The sequence below is a fragment of the Zophobas morio genome, unplaced genomic scaffold, assembly GCF_036711695.1.
Source record: "Zophobas morio isolate AGI-343-1 ecotype UQ-CSIRO unplaced genomic scaffold, CSIRO_AGI_Zmor_V1 ptg000021l, whole genome shotgun sequence".
Lineage (NCBI taxonomy): Eukaryota > Metazoa > Arthropoda > Insecta > Coleoptera > Tenebrionidae > Zophobas > Zophobas morio.
In genome coordinates this window covers 2,032,196-2,049,061 of record NW_026972126.1, presented here as the reverse complement: position 1 = coordinate 2,049,061, position 16,866 = coordinate 2,032,196, and the positions used below count along the sequence as shown (strand labels likewise).

Below are 16,866 nucleotides of genomic sequence, written 5' to 3'. Positions count from 1 at the left end.
TAATATGGGAAATAATTCCAGGTGTTGTGACCGTGTCTTTGAAAAAAACAAACATTACAAAAAAATGTTAATGCTGTAGAAAAAGTTCTAAATCTTGATGAACAATGAGAGGACTTTTTTGCATGCGTTTTATACAATTGTGCTTAAGTGGTGCACCTGAACACAAATTCCAGGAGGGGCACATTATATTTCGAGTTTCGATGTTAATCGAACGTACAAAACGACTAAAACGGATCTCTTGGAGAAAAAGAAACTGAACACCTTTTCTGTCTGACTGTCCTATAATACCGTGTAGTGGACCGTTTGCGTGGTGAACGTGAGTTGATGTTTTTCACAGAGATTACCGAACTGCGCGACTAGCATGATACAATGATACCAATGGAAAGCTGGAGTGTGCGTAAACGTGGCAACAGCGCCGAGAGGGGCGAGACGCGAGGGAAATCTGGGGCTCTGGAAGCGTTATTGTCGCTTCGCACGGCCGACCTAGGTAAAATCGATCAAGCCGTAACGTGGCTCTTTTTCGAGGTACCAAGTGGTCCAGTGTGCCCAACCGTAGTTCAAAATTCGACTTTGCGTAAAGTTAGTAGCGTACCTCTTATTGTATCAATTTACCAACTTACTCGACCAAAAACTTATCCTTTAGTTGGCAGTATTCCACGTACAACACTCACATCAACATTTAGTTACACCAAAAGTAGTATTCCCTCTTGTGCAGCATATTCCTTGCAAAAATGTCGAATTTTTGTTTTGCAAGTAGACTTGCAATTTTTTACACTGATTGTACTGGTGTGACAGTGCCACACCCAGCCTACTGCGACGAGTTTCGTCAGATTGTCTTTTACTAATTTAACATGACAGTGAGTCTATCCAGCATGCTCAAAAGAAACACAAAATACACTTCACTATAATCCTGAAAAAATTTTTTGCTGCTGGTGATGGTTGCGGCTTGCTTGGGTCCCTTCGAGAAATCGAGCTAGAATGGTGGCCCAGTCGCTGCATCAAACGGTTTTGTTTTGCGGTTGGTTGGCACGCCTGCGCAGACCGTCCATAGCCTACACAGCCAACTCAGCATTGGTGGCAGGGCAAAGTTATTTGGAGCGTACCGAAAAAACACATCGTATTATTCTTATCTCTGTCGGACACACCGACCCGGTTGTTTTGGAACTTGCACCGAGCCGTTCTATCGATTGCTTCCGATGATACGTACTTCTACATTACCGAATACATCCAAATACTGCGTTACGAAACTCCACTTTTGCGTAACATTTACGTTCTTAGTTACCTTATTCGCTACCCATTTTTATTTTGCTGTGCCTCCCCTGTCGCCGCCATATTTTTTATGGTTACGTTTACTTCCGTATTTTCTAAATACCTGACTTACTGCTTACACTTGATATATTTCTGTTACGTTATAACTTTTGTTATTACAGTATATTACATTATTTATAAATAATATGATGTAAATAGTCCAGAACGTTCGATTTTTAAAAACTCCGTCGAATAATGTGGGTTATCGGTTAGTGAACATTCGTAATTCGGTTAGTCAGTTGCTCTTAAATTAAAATCAGACCTGTCTTTATATGTCACATCTTTACAGCATGACCGCAATTACTGTACTCAACATCACGATTAGTAGTTATGTAGTATACATATTTATAACATTTCTATGGTTTCAAAAGAAAATGTGTACACTGACACCAAAAAGTGCAGGTTTTAAAATTTGTAGATAATAATAAAAAATTAGCACAGTTCTTCCATTTTAGCGATGAGAAAAGCCTCTACAATTTGCTTTTTTAACAAATTATTAGTTATAGATTAAATAAATAAAAAAAAGTTCAGACCTTGTGCTAAGTTTATAATTTTAAATAAAATAATGTTCTAAAATGTAAATGATGTGAATATTATAAATTATGACATGCACTGTTCGATACATTTGACATTTGATAATGAAGCAGCGGTACAAATATAACACCTCCAGAATCACATTTTGAACGAGTTATTTACATACTCGACAACATTTACGTGGAACTAAGGATGTACGTTACAAAAAAGAATTAGAAATCTCTCGAGGGGTTGTTGTTTTAGAAATGTTTCCTTTGCCATGTTCCAAGAATTATTTGTAAAGTGAATAAATTAGTGGTAGGTTGCAAAGCTGCAAACTCACAGTTGAATGAATTGTAGGTGTTTGAATTATTTTGATATCAGAAATCAGAACTGACGCTAAACTGAGAACAATAAGGGCATATAGATTCGTTTTTATTTCTATTGTCTTATTGCGGAGTTACGGTTAAGCGAATTCAACCGACACACTCTAATGACATGCAAATATTTAATCTGCCTGGTTTTTCCTTTTTCTTTATTTGTTGTGTCACGTGTTCCTTTATGTCCTGGCCTTCGTAAAATCATTACCTGTCTAATTACATTGGAAACACATTAAGAATCGATTTCCATTCGCATTAATGGAGTCAGTTATGGCACTTTAACAGGTGACTAGGTGCAAATGAGCTATGATGACATCATAAGGGTCAATTCAGAGTGGTATAATTATCTGCGTTATTTTATAATAGCAAATGTTGCAGATCCTATATATTGGCTATTTGTGGTCGGTACTAACAATAATAATTTAGACCCTCCATTCATTTTAAAACCATATTGAATTGGTAATGTCGAATCTGCTAAGCAACGTTCACAGAAGTGTAGAACTTGTTGAAATTATTAATTGCCACTTGCGAAATTTTGTGTTAAGATTATTTGGTTATAAATTAAAGCGATAACAATAATTATTCAAGGACCATTAAATTTGGAAGAAAAAGTCTGGAAGATGTGGAGAAAAAACTGAGAAAAAATTCAGCTACTGATTTACTAGTGTCACCTACAAGTTACAGTTTGAAAATGTAATAAATAGAAAAAAATACCAGCCTTCTTAAATTATGCATATTAATGTGATTATTAATAAATTTGCATATACTTAAAAGTTATAAATTATTTTTGTGTAAGTAATTTTAATGTTCACACATCCTTCTGTCTTTATTCTTTTTTAAAAGCAAAAGAAAACCAGTTTAAGTTTACTTATATTTGTCGGTTTCTTCCTAAGTTCTTCTTCTTTGTTAAATTTGATGGAATATTAAATTTCACCCGTCTTCAACTATTTGATGTTTTCAGCGGATATTGCAGTTCCTTGTTTTATTCGTTATAACTTTTATTAGACCGCACAGTCATTTTGTAATCATCTTTTGATTGATTTTGATTACAATTACAGCTCTTCTACCATATTATGGGTGGTATCATTTGAAAAATGAATGTGCGTTAGTGATGGAGTTAAATTTTTAAATATGTATTGTAAAGTAATATACCTTTTTACTATTTAGTTTTGAAGGTGGAACTAGATCACGAAGATTTTATTTGACAAACACACGAATTAATTTTACTATCGTGTGGATAAATTTATATGTAAATCACAGCAGTGTTTGCTTGTACTCATGCTACAATAATTCTTCAATAAACGTTTTTTACGAGTGCTTCAAAAAGTAAGTACTTTTGTAGAGTAGTTACAGGTATTTCAAAAATCTAGATTGGCAAAATTGAAAGGACAGTGACCATAATACGAGGATATGAGAGAAATATGTATATGTATATTTTTATTTTTGGTTTTTATTTATCTTGGTGCTGATCGTACAAATATGAAAAAAATGTGTGAAAAACTCATTGTAAAGTAGTTCCGAGTATCGCAGTTTACGAAGAAAACTAGCTACTAAACAGTAAAACAGATATAGGTATCATGGACACCTAACTTGTAAGGAATAATTACCAATTTTCATGTAGACTGTTCTTGAGATCTGTACACAATAAGGGTTTTTATCACGCTTTTATTAGCTTGGGTTGTATGTATCTATGTATGTATGTATGTAACGGAATCTTTGAGCTTAATTTTCATCGGTTTCTAAAAGTCTGATCATCTTGAAACTTTGCACACGTCTCAAGGATCGATGACAATGCAATAATTTGATAACAGTTTCCCATTATCCTTATTAGGACCGCCAGGATCCTCGATCCTACGGAGACCACTGAGTGGTTCTTTCTAGAAAAATCTAAATAAGTAATTAATTCCCCAATTTATGAATTTGTCGCAGACTAAAAAATGAAAAATAAATAATAGTTTAAAAAACTAAAAAAACACGCTTTTATTGCTAATCGAACTAAAAACTAGAAAATAATTTTTAATGACAGAGTTTAATATTACAGTAGTAGAAGATCAAACAATCAATCATAATAAATTACCTCAAATTAAAATTATAATAAAATTTAAGTTATTAACAGAATAATTCAATTCAGAGTAAAAAGCGTGGGGTGCTTGATATTTTAAATATTACAATCATCATATTGGCAACTATCTATGAGAGGATAGTTATGAACCGCAGTAAAATGCACCCCACGCTTTTTACTCTGAATTGAAATATTCTGTTAATAACTTAAATTTTATTATAATTTTAATTTGAGGTGATTTATTATGATTGATTGTTTGATCTTCTACTACTGTAATATTAAACTCTGTCATTAAAAATTATTTTCTAGTTTTTAGTTCGATTAGCAATAAAAGCGTGTTTTTTTAGTTTTTTAAACTATTATTTATTTAAACGTACTTTTAAAGTGAGTACGTTTTTTTTTCCAGAGAACTAGAACTGATAAGTTTACAAAAACTGAGTAATTTATAATCGTTGCTCATGATAGTCAAGCCTGTAAAACAATTAATGTTTCGATATTTATGCAAGGCTTTTATAAATGATTCGTCCATTTGAGTGGGCACTGTTTTGTTTCTTATCTTTCGAAATGTTTAACTATATTGGCAACGAAAAGGCCAAATGTAATAATTATTCTGACAGATGACTTGTTAACCATGCTATTTAAAACTTTAAAAATGTATACCATTACTAAGACGTGGCAAATCTGTAGCATTTGTAAATTTCACAGATCATTAAATGTTCGAAACATGTATGAAACCCCCGTATATTATATTATGCTCTCTCAAGTATGGCCCTTTATTTCAGTGCTATATTGTATATTTTATTTTAACTATTTAACACCGTTTTGTGCGAGCAATACAATACAGGATATACAGTAACATTTTATTATACGACTATATTATATAGACTGACGCATATACATATAGAAAGATTGCAAAGAAAATGTGTCTGGAGTTTTCATGGAATTAATTAATGCCCTTCCGGTTTTATTGGAAATAAAGATGTTTTTTGTTTCTCAAACTAGACAAGTGTTTTATAAAATTTGTTTAGAAATATTATGCTCATTAACACCGTGTCACGAAAATAACAGGTTTCGAAATAAGCTTTTGGAGTAATTTCGTGTGAAATAAAACATTTGACAAGTGAATTCTAGAAACAAGGACTGAATAATCGTTTTCTTCATTCCGGAGTCCTGTTTACACGTGACACCTATATTTATTCAAAGTATTTTCTAAAGTGATGTGGATTTAATTTTTATATATACATAAAATAATTGCTTTTGAAAAAAAAAATAAATAAAAAAGAGATGTAAAAAACAAGAGTCTTTGTTATTATTCATGAAGGGCTGTGGTCAATTTTAAGTGCTTCTAAAGTTTTGTGTACATTTTAAGTAAGAAAAAAGAAATTTCATCGTTCCTTTGAAATAAACAAAGACTCTACATATATATTATTTTTAATGCTTTTCACATGTGGAGAAAATGAGTTGCTTTACAACAAATGTCATTTGAAACCTTACAATCACGTTCCTAGTATTTGTTTTATTTAAATATAATGTGATGCGACGTTTTACTTGTATTGTAATCAAAAGAAAAATTACCGTATCATCCAGGACGAACGCGATTATGCTCTTTGTAGCGAAATTTGGCCGGTCTTCTAGGTGCTTAACTCTAACCGTTTTGCTTACGAAGTAGCAGATCGGAACTTGTGGTTAAATATAAATTTTCAACACTGCATAGTAGCATACTTATTGCTTGAATCATTTACTGCTTTCGTAAGACCTGCCACATTTCCGCGAAAAGAGTTTTCTTTTTTTTTATTATTTTCATATTTTTATCATTTTGGTGTATTTGAAGGTATGGCCGCGTGCAGAGTGTCAAATTGTTGCCGAGGGGCGCCAAGGAGGAGGCGGGCGAGAGCGCGATGGCGTGTACGGTGGCGTTCATGGACATCAAAAGTGCGTCCAAAGCCCACAACGCCGAACATAAAATTGACGATAGGACTCTGACCACGGAGTACTACGAACCTGCTGCCATTCCGTCCGCTGCTTCACCGCAGAACACGCCCTCCTCGTATTCTACCTCTCCGGGTAGCACCAGATTTCCCAACGGCCACGGGTGAGTTCAGCAAATAAAAAAAAAACAGCGATAAGAGTGGGACTGCAATTAAACGCGACGGTGATAAAAAAGGTTGTATTTCTTGCTATAAAGTTCAGGAAATAGAAGAGGAAGGTTGGAGATGATTAGACTGGTGGTGGTTCATGTCATGAGGGACGTTGGGAATTTTCTAAGTAAAGAAATACACCATATGTGTCTTTTAATTTGAATTTTTTGGTTTTATGTAACAGTAATTTTGTTACTTTCCTATTTTTTAGCAGCGTATGTAGTCGTTAGTAATCAGCTGATGCAATGACATTGTTGGCAAATTGCCGGACAACGAACGGTACGTGTATTTTTTTTCCGGAAAGTAGGGCATCCATCTATGCAAATAGCAAATATCGATTTATATATCTGAATTACAGATTGTCAGACACTACATCTCAACACCTTTGTAATCCAGAAAAAACTAAAAACAACCAAATTCAACTGACATTGATTTATAATACAGCACTTTTTTTGGGGTTTTATTTAATACATACTAAAAGTCTTTACAGATTGGAGTGTGGAAATACCACTATAAACAACAAAGAAAAGCAGGCGTATTTAATTTATGATATATATTTTGATAAATGATTAAAAAATATAAAAGTGCTTTTAAAGAAAATTGCAATGTTTAATATTTTCTAAAAGAAATTCGCTTAAAAATTCCCTTGGATGTACCCTGTGTGATTTATGAAAGTTACAAACAATATTTCCTTCTATATATTTATATATCCACGATCTATATTTCTACAGGTTAATGAATATTAATCTTTAATTAGTTACCGCTTTGAATTTTGTTTGCAAATGGAACTTATAGTAATACTTTTTAAGAAGGCTATACAATACCATTAACGCTTGAACTGTCAGTGACAGGTATCAAGGTACATCATACAGGTTATTTACAACTGTGAGTTTTGCTGCACTGTGTACCTGTTGTCGATCGACTTCACACTGTACGAATTTTACAGAAGTTGTTTCTTTGACTTTGGCGCTTTGGTAGCATAAAAAGTGGTTTTATAAAAAAATTCAATAACCCTTTTATAAATGTTCTGGAGATATTGTGAAGATTTTGTTTCGAGTTACGCATTCGATGTATTTACAAAATTAAAATTACCCGTCAGTTTTGCTCCTTGTGGAAATGTTTTGACGCTCACATTTTCTCTAACTTTTGTGTGAAACGGATTGATAGTGGGATGCTAGCCTATGGTAAATCTCGAGTTTACCGTGTTGCAGATTCATTACAGACATTCCCAATTCCTGAGGGAGTCTGTGCACAAAGCTTGCGTATCATGTGGTGAATAAAGATTTTTGCAGTTTTCATATTTTTTGTAATGAGAAGTCCACTCTTAATTTTTTAACAGTTTGTCACCAGATTTTCGTAATTGTAATGTTACTTGGTGGCATTAATATTTTTAACACTTTCTCAAACAGAAAAAAGCTTTCATTGATATTCGACCAAAATATATTTTTGAGGTTTCAGCTAAAAGGAGAACTTTTATCATTGAGAATTTTCAAGTCAACTATCTACAGAGTTGTGTTGTTATGTACACGTTGCATTTGTTAAAAAAAAAAAGAAGAGTCCTTGACAGTAAATCCTTTCTTAAATTGTTAAGTTTAAGCGGTTAAACACCAATCATCATATCGAGAGTTGGAATTTAAAAAATGCTAGCCTTTTGTGTTTGTCAGCTTAATAATACGTGATTTAAGTTTACAATGTTACACTACTTCTATTTACATACATATGCTATTTTTATCTTCAAAACTGGCTTCATATACCGCCGTATGCCTGTACAGTGCACGGGTATGCATTAACGTGAATACCCGACTTAAGGAGTACACTTTCTTGTCTTTTAATAACATGCAAATAGTTAATCAAATTTCTGTCTGTGAAATTATTAATATTAAAGTTATAATATATTATAATAGTGTTAAGACTTATACAACTCTTGGAAAATTTTTCTTTTTTGTTTGCATACCTTGCAAAAATATTTTCAAGTCATTTATATTTTAGAATTTTTAGTATTTTTTTTTCAACAGGGTATTTGATTTTCGTCGCTTCAAATCGTTATATCCTACTTATTTTTCGATCACTTTGTTTGGGAAACTACACAAAACAACAATAGGATGGTACATTTGTCCCTTGTATAATAATTAGTCTGAGCACTTAGAGTACATTGTACATAAATACACGATATTTAAAATTCTTACAAAAATTTACAGTTACTGTCTTCTTAGTGTTTGTTGTGATTTTGAAGGATTGTTCATAGTTTAGCCCCCTATAGGTGTATCAGTTTTCTTTTATAGTTTGATAAGTTTTATCATTCTTATCCGTATTTTGCGATCATAATAATAACACCGTAGGCATCACCGTCTACTTTTATGGGTCGTAAAAACTAGTCACACACCATTAATTATAAATTCAAGTAACGGAAAATGCAATAATAACATGATAAGATAAAGATAAGCAAAGTGGATTGGCTTAAATTCTGTTGACTGCATTAATGTTTTACGCTATTAATTGGTTTTATGAAAGTTTAATTAAAATTGTGTTTTTAAGTTTTTATTGCTGCAACAGAATTTGCCAGGGTCTCAATTTGTATTAAATTTTAATAATATGAAAGGTTCTGCTAATTCATTAGTCATTACGTTTACTGTTAATTTGAATCTTGGACCCATTTTATTTACCATTTTTATGTTGATTTTGAAAATGCTTCTTACATCCGCGTTGACAGAAAAGATCAGAAGATCGTTACGTTATAAATATAATATGAATTTGTAAATAACTTGCTCCTATTTTAATGAAAAATATTAATTCTGATTTTCCTAATCTACCAACGTTCATTAACTTTATTCATTTTGTTTTATTACACCAATGATCAGTGATAAATATGTCGCGATGATTATTTTGACAATTCTCGATTAGTCTTACTAAAGAAGTGTCAATTTTAAAGCTTCTGGTCTAGATGACAAACCGCTTTTTCACTTTGTCCTGGCAGATTTTTTTTGGAGCAATATTAAAAACTCCATTTATAGATTAGTGTATCTCTACCACTTAGTTAGCCCCAGGAAGAATGTTACGCAAAGCTTGTAAATATATTATAAAGGAGTATGTTTTTCTTAATTTAGCCATCTGTTGATGTGTCATTTTGATATACTAAAAACTTTACCATTATTTGTTAAAAAATCTTTTAGTTTTTCAAGAATGTGGACGATTGCGATTTACTGCAGGCAAATAATATAATTGTTCTAGATAATACAGCAATAATAAAAAAAATACTATTATGTATTTTAAAAATAAGCTTTTTGGTTTAGGACATAGGTAACAATTCTAAATTTATTATAAGGTTATAGGTGTTCAGAATTTCAAAATGCAGTGTACTCATTTGTGTTGGAAAAGGTATTAATCTTCACAACTATGTCTTTTTCGAAGAAAGAGTTTGTTCATTGTATACAGCTGTTTCTAGTTTTTAATTTTTGAAAATTTATACAACAGGCCATTGCAGTATAGTATCAGATGAACTGGATTTATGTATATTTTAACTAAAATTTACTTTTGACAAAGATATTAGAAGAATAAAATAATACGTAATTACGTAATACGAAGATAAATTTACATTTCAGAACAATTTTGAGATTTTCTACCTGTGACCGAGAACCACCTGAAGGATATTTATTGTTGACCAGTCTTTCGTTCCAATGGCTTCACAAATCTCTAAAGACGAATGACTACTTTAATGTCTTCTTGTTATTTTATGACCGCCCCAGTACGAAAAAATAGGTATCCCGTTTTTGTCTCTCTCTCTCTCTGCTGTTTGTCTGTCGATTTTTATTAGACCGATCATGTCGGAAACTGCTAGATCGATAATTGTAAAATTTTATACATATGTTTAGTGTAGATGGTAAAATACCAATCGAAATTTGTCTAATCATCGCTACCAACAATTAAATGACGTAAACAAATTCCTGTACTTGTGGTTTTTGAATCCGCCTTGATCTCTGTCACAATTATTTCACAACAATTTTTGTGCAATATTTTGCCAGTGTCATACTCCTGATTTTTGGGAAACGCGCATAACCAACTCTTGCTGGACGTCTGGATTTTTCCGCACCTTACCATACTTCAATTCTGCTCACATATTGAATTTATTTTGATGTTTTGCCTCGAGATGCGAAGGAAGTCCTTTATAAGTAACTTTGGACCAATTTTTTAATGGTTTGACTTGTAAAATAGTACAGCACGACTAAGTCATTCTCGAAATGGTAATTCAGATTTACAGAAATGCTTATACACCTATGTACATAGTATGTGTTTTATTAAAATTTAGTTGAAAGCATCTTTTGAAAAATCTTTAGGAAACTAAAATACGATCCAGGGAGAATGTGAAATATACGTTTGTTTTGTAAGAGTACGGTGGCTAAAAGAAGTAATAAAATTGAAAATATTTTAAAATCTTGTGGTACGGGTAGAAGTCTCCCAAAACTTCGAAAAATTATAATTAAGTAATTTTTTGTGACAATATGCCAACAGCGTAGATAATTATGAAATCAGTTTATCGTAATTTTATAGTCGGGGTTCCGGGTACATGATTGTTACGAGAAGTAATACAATATTTATTTACTAAAATGTTTTATAATTTCTTGGTTTTATAACAAACTGATTGTAGATAATTTGGTTACATCTTGGTTAACCCTCGTGCATTAATTTTCTTGACAACTTTTCACCCGTTCTTATATTTGCTTGGTACTGCCTTCCATGTGTAATGTGGTTGATTTATTTGGATTGTTGTATAAAGAGGATTTACATCACTTTCACGGTATCTTTTATTCTATTTTTAATTTGGCTGTCATAACGTGATCTATAGTTAATTTTTTTCCAGTGGTTTAGATCGCATCCATTTTCTCACACAAAAACAACTTCAAACTTAATAAGCTTACTTAAAATTTTTGAAGGTTTTGTAACGTTAACCAACATAACCGACGTATTTCCGTTTCTTAAAATAATAGTAATAAAAAAAGAAGTATATATGTATATCTATATATTACTTGAAAAATTTCTGAAAAATAGTTGAAACCTTCAGCCATGCGCATGTTTTTAGGTTGTAAAAATTGTAACAATACGATGCCAACAATAACACGAACTTGTCAGATTATTAGCCTTAATTTCCAGACATGTACACATCAAAGATACGATACTAATTGGGTAGGTGTGGTAAAATAACCGTTCCATTTAATTATCTTCTAACCACTTCACTGATTACATGGACATGACGTGACAGTTGTGGGGGGAAAGGAGAGGTTTTCGCATTTATATCGCTTTGTCTATGCAAATAAATACGTGCAGCAGACAGTGGCAGTCGCACCTATCTGAGACACACCTTCCCTTCATCCAACCCTGAACGTAGAAACATAATTGTTATGTTTATTCATATAGCGGTTTTTAGTGTTTATAACGCACGCCTTCATCATGAAAGCTGCATCTTTTGCTTTGTCAAGGGTGACACATTATCAGTTTCTCTACGTGTAGTCATAAAATTACATATGCAAATGCACGATATAACGACATAAACTCCATTGGCAGCCATTAACGGTTGTAATGTAGGTGATTCATAATTTAAAATGTGCATTAGAAGGGGAGGTCTGCATTGAATAATTGATACGATTTCTGTGTTGTTTGCTCATTATTAAATTATTCTAACAGCATAATAGTGAATAAAGTGGTGCATTAACTTCCATTGTGATTATGATATCAAGTTTTTCAATTGACCTTGAAATTTGATATAACGTGCGATTGAGAAAAGAAAATTTCGGGTTGGCCATATTTGAAAACTGTCGTTGGTTTTTAACATAAATGACGTACGTTTATAGTGTTAACGTTCTACGACGCCCTAGCATCTTGATTTTATTTTGTTACTTTGAACGGTATAGTTTTATTATTTTTGTTTTCAAATAAAGGTACACGCCAAAATTTATAATAAATACCAACCTCAGGTAGACGCAGATTTACTTATCCATTTGAGGACAGACCCGAATTAGGGTTATATCGTACCATTCTATCGGCTGATCTCGAAAGTATTTTTCTCAAGGGATACATAGCTTTTAAAACCTGCGTACGTTTGTGGAGAATATTACGAATTTTGAATATTTTAAATTTTAACAAACTTATACACACATACACGCTTAAAAAACCCAGAATGTGGTAATATATTTTTATTAGTAATTGGCTTAAATCACTTTTATTTTGCAAAAATGCCGGTTATTATCTACCTTAAGATATAGATTTCCATGATAAACTTTCTTCTCGCTATTCCTGTAATTTGGTGAGTAACTAACCTTCATATTCATCAAAATGTCAACATTTTGACCATGAATCGGTTGTTAAACTACACATAATAGTTTTCTACATCAAACTAAAATAATTCAATGAAAAGTAAACGATCTATTTTCAGCAGAACTTTACGAAAACATCCATCTAAAGCTCTGAACATGATGGTGGTCGGATTGTCATTGTAGTTACTATGTTACTTGGCAATTGTTTCGAATAAACCCAGATTATAATAATTTGCATATAAATTTAAAATAAGCAAAAAATAAAATAAATTAATATTCGCCGAATTCAGAAGAATTTAGTTTATTTTAAAAAGATTCGCTCTTGTGCGGCATTTAAATCATTAGAAATTAAAATATTTGATCGTCATAAAACAGTGAACGGAGACTACAGCGTTTTAAGTTAACAGCATCTCAGAGTACATTATGTAATTTTGTTTTTTTATGTGAAATTATGAAGACATTTTATGCAGTTTCGAAAAGAAGGTAAAAGGTGTGTGATATATTACTGAAACCAGAAAAATCTTTTAAACTCATAAAATGTCAAGGAGTCATAATATATTGTATGCAAAATATTTAACCGGTTTCATGTTTTCTATCGTGTGCAACACGTTTGTATTGTATCTCATATGGATTAAGACACGAGATATTGTAGGTAGTAGCTACAAATCCAAAAAAATAATTGGTGTGACTGACAGATCAAAAATATGTCATGTCTTAAAAAAAAGTTTTCATTATATAGGTGAGTCAAAAGCGCACCCTCCCCAATGCCTCATAATTAGGGTTCAAAAAATTGCCGACCAAGATTGTGCGGCTTTTTGAATTGCATGATCTAAAATTATTTTGAACTGTGTACGTAATTTTACATATTCTGATTAACTTCTTTCAAGGTTTTACAAGCATATTTATGTATTTAAAAAAAAATAGCAATATAACGAGCGTTCAATTAAAAACGACGTCAAATTGGCTTTGGAAATGTAAACGAATCATTTACTAAGCCCTAAATTCAAATTTACAAAGCCAGCTTGACGTTGTTTCTATTTGAACGCTCGTTAGTTGTTTGTTAACATTTGTATTGCAAAATTTTGTGGATAAATAACGAAAGGCATACTTTTTTTATAGTGACAATAAATTTGAGTGTTCGTAAAAAATTCTAAAAAAATTCGTTTTCAAATAGTCAAATAGTCGAATTAAAAAAAAAGTAAAGCCTCAGAACAGACCGATCAGAGCAGGTAAAATATATTTAAAAACAAGTCCACTGCTCAAAGACCTGGACAACATGATCTTTGTAGAACACCTTGTTAATTAAGTGGTTAAAAATTTGACACCAAGTAAACAAACACATTTAAACTAATACGTTGTGTTTCTTTCCGAATATTAAATAGTTTTCTATTTAAAATAAATGGCAAATCTCTTCGTGGGGCAGTCAAACTGAGGAAGCCCAAAATTTGTTTCATCAGTCGTGTTCTATCCGGTTTTGATATTTAAAGAAACCAAATATTTGTGACAGAATAATCCAAGCACTTGTTTGTTATTGTAAACTTTGTAGTGAGTTGTGGAATTGGTTATCTATTATTTCTTATGTGTAGATATTAGTGCAGTGTGCGGTTTTATTTCCTACATATTACCGTCTGCCACGAATTCCATGTTTTTCGAGATAACGGAAGAAAAAGGGAGAGAAAATGCAGTGACGCTCCAGCGCGATTTATGTTCTATTTTTAAAAGAAGTTTCTGCCTTCTTGTTTCGATTAACAGTAACAAATTGAAATTATTTAAAACTAGTTTTTAAACTAGATCGTGGAGTTGAGGTTAACAGCCTTAAAATCAGCTAAGTGATCAACAACAAAACAACATTGATGGACGAGAAAGAAGAATCGTAGATACTTAGAGTAGAGAAAAAAATTAGTAGGATTATGAAGCAAAATATTAAAGAAGAATCGACGCATCTTATTTAGCATATTAAGAACGGGCGATGTAAAAATACTAGTTTAAAATGGAACTTCTGCTCTTGACCGTAGTAACGAAATTGTTTTTATATTGCGAATTGTTGGAACATTGTTCGAACAAGACTTCTTAGTGGTATACGTACAAGTAACCATTTATGTACGAACCTCAGAAATAATATTTAAATTTTATTTACCGTTTGAAGTTTGAATTGATCGACAGGTCAAGCACGGATAAGAAATAATTGCTGTTTTGAGTTCATTGACGTGAGTAACGTCGCATCTGTTATTTTTGGTCATTTGTTTAGATATTCATATGGAAGCGCATTATTGAAACTATGTTTCGTCAGCTTCATTAGCCATGCAAATTTGAATAGATTGCAAAAATGTTGTGTAAAAAAATTCAAAACTCAGCCATATGGTTAACCGTAGTTAATCTACCAGTAGGTGACACTTGGTAAATTAGTTATGACACCAGTTTTGTTTTCCAAGGTTTTCCGCAATTTCACATTTAGTTAATGCGCCTACTTAGGTCATGTTGGTAACAGTCTCCGCTACAGACGATGACGGTGACCTTACTCTCTGGATATGGCGCTGTGTGATAAATCTTAACATACAGGTCGTGTTCTTTTTATTGTTTGTTTTAATAAAACCGTTAAGTCTAACAGTTAACCAACCGATCGACTTTTAAGAAACGCTAACGTGATATGCTAATTGTCTTTGCCATTTTTGCTCAGCAGAAATACACTTGTTGTTCACGATGAATAAATTAGACATGGCACGTTGCAATGTCGCCCTTTCGTGTATATTACAAAATTTCTCTAAAACAAGCACATTCATCGTCGGTGCCCTTTCAACACCGAGGTTATCACGATTGCATTGTAATAACTTTTCCTATTGGGTTTTCATGTTTACCTGCTCCTTATTACATCACGAAACAACTTATGTAACTAAGCGAAAATTTAACGATTAAAAACAGGAAACCTTAAATTATACAAAACCGAAACTGTACTTGTTGGTGTATTTGTTCACTTTCACGAATCATTAAGCTCTGAAAAAGGAAACCATATTTCATCGATGTTCATTAAAATTGCACTTTAATGTGGACAGCATTTGGTGCATTCGCTCTTGCGTAATGAGTGTTGGTTGGTAAATGAGAAACGTCACTACCAACCATTGTATCAATTTTGGAAACTTACCTTAAATTTCAGCTCCACCTTCAGGAAATACTCATGATAATTCATTAACAATCCTTTAGAAGTGAGTAACTGATACGAGAAAAAAGAAACCAGAAAATTTAAATACACCTTTACATTATTTATGGCGGAGATACTCCTCTTACTAACCTTGCATCGTGCAATGTTTTTGGTAAAATAGTGTGACATACGTAAATAAATTATAAATTTTATGTGATTGTGGTAATATTATTATTCCTTGATCATATATGACATTTTGAAAGAAACCCCTGTTGTTTATCATGTTTGCGCTCGTGGTGTGTGGGTATGTTTAATTTTATTATACATATGAAATTTTATCAACTTTCATCAGTGTAAAGTACAAATCATTAAAACAAAGAGTTTCATTTTACATGAGTAGGAATAAACAATTGGATGATTTTATAAAATTGTATACATCATGTAAGTTCACTGTCTAGATAAATAAAAAATATTGCTCTCAGCTAATAACGGAACCGACGCAGAATTGCTTTAAATGTGTACCACTCATATGATTCTAGGAACTGTTTGCTAATAAGCGTCAGGCGATGTAAAACTGCACTTTTTTTTTGGTACTGTGTCACATGTTTAATAATTTTGAACTCGACCATAATTTAACATTGTGGTAAACATAATTAAAGATTCATTTCATGTAGTAGTTGATATGTTTTTTTTTACTCCCACCAGTTAAATGATCATAACGTCCTTTGCTTTCTCCGCAAAATGAATAGTTTGTTCGATTAAGTTTGGAATTTTTAAATTTTTGTCTTAGGAATATATTATTCTAAATGGCATTAGAAATGCAATTCCAAGAAATAACGATTTGTGTTCAACAATATTTGTTGTAAAAGTCTCATGTTCATAAAGTATGCTCTAATAAAAATTTCTGTCTTTTATCTCGAACTGTTTCAAATGTTTTGCTCTGGCACTCCAGATTTCCAGATTTAAATTCCATCGAACACATATGGAATATGATGGGCAGGAGACTATCTACATTACAAAATCC

At 32.2% G+C, this 16,866-nt stretch overlaps 1 protein-coding gene across 5 annotated transcripts in view; it reads left to right on the top strand.

Annotated features, from left to right (window-relative positions):
- The window catches only part of LOC135131903 (protein split ends-like), a 139,427-nt gene that overhangs the window by 54,592 nt on the left and 67,969 nt on the right, over nt 1–16,866 (top strand). For 3 of the 5 annotated variants that reach the window (XM_064059762.1, XM_064059760.1, XM_064059761.1), the window contains exon 2: nt 6,095–6,355. The exons of 1 other annotated variant lie outside the window; for it this stretch is intronic. In XM_064059762.1, the coding sequence (XP_063915832.1) occupies nt 6,095–6,355 (261 nt within the window). Of the gene's footprint in view, nt 1–6,094; nt 6,356–16,866 lie in introns of those variants that run through there. One more of the 5 variants, XM_064059765.1, reaches the window with a different exon arrangement.